This window comes from Piliocolobus tephrosceles, chromosome 8 (genome assembly GCF_002776525.5).
Source record: "Piliocolobus tephrosceles isolate RC106 chromosome 8, ASM277652v3, whole genome shotgun sequence".
Taxonomy (NCBI): domain Eukaryota; kingdom Metazoa; phylum Chordata; class Mammalia; order Primates; family Cercopithecidae; genus Piliocolobus; species Piliocolobus tephrosceles.
The window spans coordinates 73308167-73317813 of NC_045441.1; the positions used below are offsets into that span (position 1 = coordinate 73308167).

The following is a 9647-nucleotide window of genomic DNA, read 5'->3' on the forward strand; positions in this document are numbered from 1 at the left end:
AACAATGTAATATACAATATGTATGTTACATCGTTACGTAATATGTATATAGTACATATTAATGTACAGCTATGTAATGATGTATAAATTACTTAACTTCTCTAAGCCTCAGGTTCTTCATCTGTAAAATGAGTCCTATATTTTACCTTCTTTTCAATGTCAAGCTTCTCAAATAAATGACCTACATCCAGATAGATGCAAGCCAGACCAGCCCTTATCCTGGACCTCAAAACTTAGGGGAAATTGCTCTGGCCTTCTAGCAGCCATGCCCCTCCCCATGGGATAAGAGACCTTGGGAGCAAAAAGCATGGACATTATGAGCCCATCCTGGCTGTAGACTGTACTCTAGGTAATCTAAAACCAGGAATTTCCTGACCAAACAGCAGTAGGCCTGGCTTCTAAGGTCTGCAGACCCGTTCCCTGGTTCTTGCTTCTTGAGGATGGCACTTGAATGTGAGGACTGGTGGGTCCAAGTATATGTGTAAAGCCAGCTTAAAGTACAGAATAGATTGTAGGGCAGGAAGAGAATGGGACTTAGGCTCAGACGAGGTGGGCCCAGTGGGCCTGGCCCATGTGGACATATACTGGCACGTAACTCTGAAGAATCTGAGAATTCTTAGTTTAAACCTCATCTTCCAGGTCCATATGAAGATTATTTGTCATTGGTCGGGGGGAGGACAAAGTATATTTTGCTCAATAATTTGTTAATTTAACTTACATACATATAGTACACTGGCCTTTATATTTGCTGCAGACCCTGCAAATGTTACAAGTGGGCATGTCTACATATACTACTCACAACTTAAATGTGTATATAGTATTTGCCAAATTTGCCTTCAATAGTATCATACTTAATCACATAGTAATATCATAGGTTAGGTTTTATTAATCCCACTGCAAAGATAAAAAACCAGACATGTGTAAGAAACATATCCAGTGTTCTTTTCTTCTATCTCCACATCACTCTCTTAACTCCCAAATATCTGGGTCTCCTACTCTACCATTATCTCCAATACTGCACTCTCCAAGACAATGTGCCTCTGATCCCCAAATCTGGTCCTTAATCATCATGAACTCTCTTTAGCATCTGACACTGTCAACAATTTTTCCTTTCTTAGAATAGCTTTCTCTCTGATTTCTAAGGCTTTACTATTCCAGTTTTTCACTTAGCTTTTCAATCTTTCTCTGGCTTCTCTTCTTTTTCAGAGTTTTTGTGAAAAGCGAATAAGACAATGTTTCTGGGTGGGGCGCGGTAGCGCATGCCTGTAATCTCAGCACTTTGGGAGGCTAAGACGGGTGGGTCACCTGAGGTCAGGAGTTTGAGACCAGCTTGACTAACATGGTGTAACTCTGTCTCTACTAAATACAAAAACTTAGCTGGGCATGGTGGCGGGCACCTGTAATCCCAGCTACTCAGGAAGCTGAGGTAGGAGAATCGCTTGAACCTGGGAGGCAGAGGGTGCAGTGAGCTGAGATCATGACGGGCATGATCCAGCCTGGGCAACAAGAGTGAAACTCTGTCTCAAAAAAAAAAAAAAAACAAGATGTTTCCCTCTGGACACTGTCAGCACATAGCTACATTTCATATGTTGGTTTTTTTGTGAGTGTTTTTGGTAATCTAAAAAGAACAGCTAACATTTTTTAGTGCAATGTCACAGCACTAGGTACATATATATACATAACATACATATGTATGTATGTATTATCCTATAATCCTATTTTAATAAAAATGGAGCTCATATTGGTTAATAGATTAGCCTGTGTTAGAAATCTGACTCCAACACTTTCTAGCGTTATACTCCCAGATAAATCATTTAAGTTCCCTGAGTGACTGCTTTTCCATCTGTGTAATGTTGCAATGGTCTTGTGAGAATTAAATGAAACAAGTTATAAAACAAACAGTATACCATACATAGTTAATAAATATTAACTACCTCCTCCTCTTGCTGCTCTCAGATGAATACATTAGTTTTGTTGTGTGTGCGTGCACCTTTCCAAAAACTAAGTCCTCTATCACTTGACCTTCTTCCTTCATACTCTATAACTACATTTTAAAAATTTTTCTTTTTTTTAATTATTATTTTTAAATTTTATTTTCTATACCTACATTTTATCATATTTGTGAATCTAACTCCTCTGGAAGGATGGTTCTGAATTAATTATCTGTGTCCAGATCTCTAATTGTCCAAGCCTACACCTCTAAGTTTTGCTAGTTATTTCTATTTGGAAATTCCACTGCCTGCCATATTAAACTTATCATCTTCCTCACTAAATGAAGAATGGAAAGCAAAAGAGTATGGCAGCATAAAATATTACAAGGACAGAACTGATGAGATAGATGATAAAGAAGCAGCCAATTTCACAGCTTCAAGCTTCCCTGAGAAAGAAAATGACAAAAACTGAGAAGCAGAGTTTTATAGATCATGTCCAAAACTTTCTTTTTCCTCAGTCTTCAGACATGAAACTCTAATTATTCTACTTCCCTAACCTACAAAGCCCAAAATGTTCTTTCCTTTGAATGCCCTCACATTTACATACTCCATTCATCTAACATCTAATTACAACTGTCTTCTTTTACCAATTTTTATAAATGTGTATCTTATCTACCTAACTGTGCTCCAGGTTTTTTAAAGCCTATAACTAACTCTTATATTTTTAGTATTCTTCTTTATGCCAATAAATGCTGATTGACTACAGTTATGAAGATATGGTCAAGAACTCAGATAATCATGAATAAAGATGTTTTAAGATTTTTTTCTGACATGGAGGAAAAGCTTTTCAAATCAAAAGCTTGGAGATCCTTCCAAAAATAGGGAAAATGTGACAGTTAATTTATATTTCCCTCTGAAGGCTTTTAGTCTTGGTTTTAAACAGAAAAAAATAAATTCTCCAACATAGATTTCATTAAGCATGTGTTACTACTTTATAAATTATTTTCAAGAACTGTGCAAACTCTTCTTTAAAAAATTATATTTTTCTAAAATGGTTACTAGTCATTTTAGTTGCTTTTGCAAAGCAATTCTTAAAATTAATGTCGATTAATTTTAGACATTAATAAATGTAAATATCTAAAACCATGTAATATAGACTGATGTGCTATTTAAGTATTAAAGAATTTCAAAACTTCTAAAATCCAAATGACAAAAAACAATTCTTGGAAAGTTTATTTAAAACAATGGATTTTTCCTTTCTTCCTTGGTTGGATTTATTTCAAATTTGGGAAAATTTGATTATATTACATTTTCTTTACTGTGATCAAAACAGAAGAAGTGCAGGGTAATAAACTTATTTTGATTGATTTGCTTTTTTTACCTGAGTAGCTTTGTCTTTCATGCATGAAGGGTAGTGAACATGAGGATCCCGTGGCCACTGTCCTGTGAGGTAAGGTCCTGTTATTGTATCCAAAGAGGAGGTTCGCCTTATTGTACTAGAGGTTCGAGCTTGCTGAGATTTTGCCCTGTCCGCTACAAAAAGTGAAGAAAAAAAAAAAGAGTAGTCATTAGTGAAGAAAATAAAATTTAAAGTTCTTTAACTTCATAGTTTGTAGAATGTCATCCTGTCAATTTTCCCCATTATATGTATATTTACACTAATAGCCCTGTTGTATGATCAGATGAAATGTATGAACCAATGTCCCAAGGAAAATACATTCATGTTAAATCTTACATACATTTCCAGGGCTTCCACAGACCCTATGAAGCCTATCCATTTTATAAAAATCTGCATATCATCTCATTGCCATTATTTTAATTAAGACTCTCATTCATGTCTCACCTGAACTGCCAGTTTTCTAACTGCTATCCCTGTATCCATTTCAACTAAATTTTACAGTGTCATGCCCAAATAGAAAACATTTCCATGGTTAGTCATTGTCTTTAATTTAAAACCCGTATTATTTAGTATGACATAATAAGCTTTCACGATTTGCGTGCCATATACCTCAATGTTTAATATCTTGCTATTCCATAATCCCATGCTAAGCATCATATGAATGGCCTGTGTTTTTCCAAAGGTAAAATACACTCTTTCTGCCTCTGTACATTCTACTTCCTAAGCCTAGAACTTTCTTGTTTACTTGACAAATTCATTTATCTTCAAAATCAGCTCAAATGTCATACTGACTCTGAGAAAATTTCCCCAATGCCCTTTCCTCTCCCCTTCCAAGATATACTTGCCTGTCTCTGCTTTCATGGCACCCTAAGCGCTTAAGTTTAAACCCTACAGACTAAATAGGAGTCAACATTCAGTATTCACTTAATAAATTTATTCACAGCTATATAAAAATAACATGTATAAATAACTTCATATTTTAATCCAACTTCCTCATTCACAGACGAAGAATTTGAGGCCTAGAGGAACACTGAACAAGAGATGCAAACAAGGGACAGAGGTAAAAAGAACCCAATATCTCTAGACATTATACATAGTTCAATCAATCTGCCATAACTTCTCCTTCCCATAGGGGTATCACAAGTATTTCTGTTAAAAATTAATCACACTGAATACCGAATCTATAAGGAAACTATAGAGGATTTTCCATATATCCATCCTAAATAATTTACTACTAATGTGCATACTATGATAGAATCCAGCAGATTTACAGGTTCCCAAGGCTAAGAGTCTTTTCAGAGTCATATCTCACATCAAAAATGCCTTCCTCTTTACAGAGGGTGAAGAAACACTTATTATTGAATGCTGTCCTTTACGTTCCTGAAATCAGAATAATTAGTTTACCAAAAAAAACAGAACAAAATGCATGTTATCATACTATGCAGATAATAGCTTAGAACTGCAGTTTTTATTTTTTCCTTTGACCCAAGAATTGTAAGAAAAGATCTGAAAATTACCAGAGTTCCTCTTTATCTGTATTACTTTAGCTCCAATTGTATTGTACTGAAGGCAGAGAATCCAGTGGAACCCATTTCTATTCTTTGGAATTACCTGAAATTTTCCCTGTGACCAAAAACATGGTAATTTCTTATAAACATTTCATATATCAAAGAGAAGGTATTTTGTTTTCAGAATATATAGTTCCTTGTCTTATATATCAATTGAATTAAATTACAGAATATAGCAATAATTATCAGTTTTATCTGTTACAGACTTAGAAGAGTATTCTAAAATCTTTAAACTACTATTGAGTTCTAAAAATTCTCTTTATTCTTTGCATGTTTTTGTCCTTTATATTTTAGTTCTATATTATTTATCACATATAGGTTCTTTTTCTTTCTTCTTTTATTATACTTTAAGTTTTAGGGTACATATGCACAATGTGCAGGTTTGTTACATAGGTATACATGTGCCATGTTGGTTTGCTGCACCCATTAACTCGTCATTTACATTAAGTATTTTTCCTAATGCTATCTCTCCCCCAGCTCCCCCAACCCTGCGACAGGCCCCGGTGTGTGATGTTCCCCACTCTGTGTCCACATGTTCGCATTGTTCAATTCCCACCTAGGAGTGAGAACACGCAGTGTTTTCTGTCCTTGTGATAGTTTGCTGAGAATGATGGTTTCCAGCTGCATCCATGTCCCTACAAAGGACATGAACTCATCCTTTTTATGGCTGCATAGTATTCCGTGGTGTATATGTGCCACATTTTCTTAATCCAGTCTATCATTGATGGACATTTGGGTTGGTTCCAAGTCTTTGCTATTGTGAATAGTGCCACAGTAAACATACGTGTGCATGTGTCTTTACAGTAGCATGATTTATAATCCTTTGGGTGTACACCCAGTAATGGGATCGCTGGGTCAAATGATATTTCTAGCTCTAGATCCTTGAGGAATTGCCATACTGTCTTCCACAATAGTTGAACTAGTTTACACTCCCACCAACAGTGTAAAAGCGTTCCCGTTTCTCCACATCCTCTCCAGCATCTGTTGTTTCCTGACTTTTTAATGATCGCCATTCTAACTGGTGTGAGATGGTATCTCGTTGTGGTTTTGATTTGTAGCCAGAAGAGAGTGGGGGCCAACATTCAACATTCTTAAAGAACTTTCAACCCAGAATTTCATATCCAGCCAAACTAAGCTTCATAAGTGAAGAAGAAATAAAATTCTTTACAGACAAGCAAATGCTGAGAGATGCTGTCATCACCAGGCCTGTCTTAGAAGAGCTCCTGAAGGAAGCACTAAACATGGAAAGGAACAACCAGTACCAGCCACTGCAAAAACATGCCAAATTGTAAAGATCATTGATGCTAGGAAGAAACTGCATCAAATATCCATGTCAGGATCAAATTCACACATAACAATATTAACCTTAAATATAAATGGGCTAAATACCCCAATTAAAAGACACAGACTGGCAAATTGAATTAAGATTCAAGACCCATCAGTGTGCTGTATTCAGGAGACCCATCTCATGTGCAGAGACACACATAGGCTGAAAATAAAGGGATGGAGGAAGATCTACCAAGCAAACGGAAGGCGAAAAAAAAGCAGGGGTTGCAATCCTAGTCTCTGATAAAACAGATTTTAAACCAACAAAGATCAAAAGAGACAAAGAAGGCCATTATGTAATGGCAAAGGGTACATATAGATTATTGACATCAATATTACAGCTTATATGCATCACTATTATAATTTGTCCCATTAATTATCTTTTAAATTTTATCATACTGAATATTATGACCCCCTTCTACTTTCTTTCTGTTAATTTGCATGGTATGCCCATCCTTTCATTTACAAGTTCTTAAAAGATTTTTTTTATGTGTATCATAAAACAAAGTATGTTTTTATACTTTTTGAAAAAAACATTGCAGCAAGCCTTCTGATTGTAAAAGGTGAGCTTATCCCACTTATATGTTATAACAAATCTGGTTTAACTTGTCATGTAATTTTTTCCTATTTTGGAATGTTTCCTTGCTACTTGCTTTCTGTTTTATTGCTTGTTTCTTCTCCTTTTATCTTTACCTCCTCCCCACGTCATAGGTAACTTGGAAGACATATAAACTGTTTCTAGTTCTATTAACACGACTAGAAGTTATTTATATTAATTTTTTGAATATTTTTCCTGGTGATAAATACCTACTAATTTTAGCAACACTGGGAAACAGAAAAGTAACATCTCCCATTATCTAATTTATAATAATTTGTTTAAAATTTTAAAGTTTACTTTAAATTCCTTCCACCATGAAGAAACAAAAGACAACAAACTGTTGAGAGGCAAAGCCAACATTTATCAGTTGACCTCTAAATTTAAAAGGCCTATATGAAGGTCAGCTATAACCAGATAAGGAAACACCATTCTAAGTGAATAACTTGCGCATCTACTTAAATTGCTCCAAACAATTTGAAAAGTTGTATGTAGTCCATTTAATTATTAAAACTCCTTTTAGTTTAGTAAATAAACAATAGGAACCACTTTTAATGGTTTTTTTTGAGGGGGTGGTGTTAAATTTATTTTATTTGTGTTTTCTATAGATGGTCTCGTTCTGTCACCCAAGGCTAGAAGACAGTGGCATGATCACAGTTCACTGAAGCCTCAAACTCCCAGACTTAAGTGATCCTCCTGCCTCAGTCTCTTGAGTAGCTGGGACCACAGGTGCGAATCACTACACCCAGCTAAGTTTTTAAACTTATAGAGATGAGGTCTCACTATGTTAACGAGGCTGGTCTCAAACTCCTGGGCTCAAGCGATCCTCCCACCTTGGCCTCCCAAAATGCTAGGAATACAGGCATAAGTCACCACTCCCAACCTTGTTCTTTTTAGACACAGGGTATTGCTGTCGCCTGCCCAGGCTGGAGTGTACCAGTGTGATCATAGCTCACTGCAGCCTGGAACTCCTGGGCTCAAGCTCTACAGTAGTTAGGACTACAGGTGTGCACCACCACATCGGGCTAATTTTTAAATTTTTTGTGGGGATGGGGGTCTCGCTGTGTTGTTCAAGATGATTTCAAACTCCTGGCCTCAAGCAATCCTTTCCCCTTAGGCTCCCAAAGCACTGCGATTACAGGTATGAGTCACAATACTCAGCCCACTTTAATGTTTTATAATAAGTTAAATACATAGATAATCTATAAATGAGTCCCTTGGTCTGTATAATAATACTCTAATCTATATTTACTTTCACTTATTTACTCTCTATTTCCTTAATTTTTATTTTATTTTATATATATATATATTTTTTTTTTTTTTTTCTTTTTTTTGAGACGGACTGTCGCCCAGGCTGGAGTGCAGTGGCGCAATCTCGACTCAACTGCAAGCTCTGCCTCCCGGGTTCACGCCATTCTCCTCCCTCAGCCTCCCATGTAGCTGGGACTATAGGCGCCCACCACCGCGCCCAGCTAATTTTTTGTATTTTTAGTAGAGACGGGGTTTCACCATGTTAGCCAGGATGGTCTCGATCTCCTGACCTCGTGATCTGCCCGTCTCGGCCTCCCAAAGTGCTGGGATTACAGGCATGAGCCACCGCGCCCAGCCTATTATATTTTTAATCATTGAATCTTTACCTATCTCTTTAAAAAGATCACATGCTCTACCCTTAGTGTTCACTTTCTATAACTACTCTGTCAGAACTGTGGTCTTCAAATTATTTTGACTAAGTGTTCCTATTGGTAAATATATAGGCATGCAGTAACGTGTAGCTGCTTCTTTATGAACTGGATATCTATGATATTGCTAATATGTTATATATTATAAAACAGAAAAATATAAATGTATATGTAGGAAATAAAAATAAAAATACAGAAATATTTTCTTTCTGTACCTCAAAAAATAAATTTTGGGGGGCAATAACCTATTTAGAGACATTAAAAGTTTGACTATACACTCTAGAAAATATCCTGCTGCAAAAAAGTCAACCAATTCTTTGAAATCTGTGACTAGCAGCTAAACTTTTCGATCTAATAAATTTAAACATGCAGTCAGCTCCTTCAAAAGGTCATTATCTATTAATAAATTAAGTTTTGGCCATGGCAATAAGAACCTTAAAACCTAAATACAAAACACTCTAAGGTAGAATGCTTAGGAACACTAGAAAGTAAGAAAGATAAGTACAGTATAGCTTCTTCGGAAAAAGACCCAACCACGCAAACAAGGCATTTTGCATGCAAATAAAAGTTGAAAGTAGTTACAATAAAAGCTACCTCCTGAGCCAGCATGGTGGCTCACGCCTGTAATCCCAGCACTTGGGAGGCTGAGGTGGGCGGATCACCTGAGGTCAGGAGTTTGAGACCAGCCTGGCCAAAATGGCAAAACCTCGTCTCTACTAAAAGTACAAAAATTAGCCGGGCATGGTGGTGGGCGCCTGTAATCCCAGCTACTGAGGAGGCTGAGACAGGTGAATCTCTTGAACCAAGAGGCAGAGGTTGCAGTGAGCCGAGATCACGCCACTGCACTACAGCCTGGGCGACAAGAGCGAGACTCTGTCTCAAAAAAAAAATAAAACTAAAACTAAAAATAAAAAAAATAAAAAAAACTTACCAAAAAAACTACCTCCTCAAACATGTAAGTCTGAAAAAAACAAAGTAGGTTCTCTTACAAAACGAAAGTACCAGAGTAAAAGTAAACCAGACTGCTCTAATATATAAGTGAAATTTAGATTTTAATAATTTAATTTCATTAAATAATTTAACCCTGAGTCTGAAAATTTTATAAACTAGCTATAATATTCTATAGCTACTTTATTTATTTATTTATTT

General features: G+C 36.1%; 1 protein-coding gene across 5 annotated transcripts in view; it reads right to left on the reverse strand.

Annotated features, from left to right (window-relative positions):
- The window catches only part of GLCCI1 (glucocorticoid induced 1), a 129206-nt gene that overhangs the window by 90208 nt on the left and 29351 nt on the right, over nucleotides 1–9647 (reverse strand). For all 5 annotated transcript variants that reach the window (XM_023224882.2, XM_023224883.2, XM_023224881.3 and 2 more), the window contains exon 2: nucleotides 3313–3464. In XM_023224882.2, the coding sequence (XP_023080650.1) occupies nucleotides 3313–3464 (152 nt within the window). The remainder of the gene's footprint in view (nucleotides 1–3312; nucleotides 3465–9647) is intronic.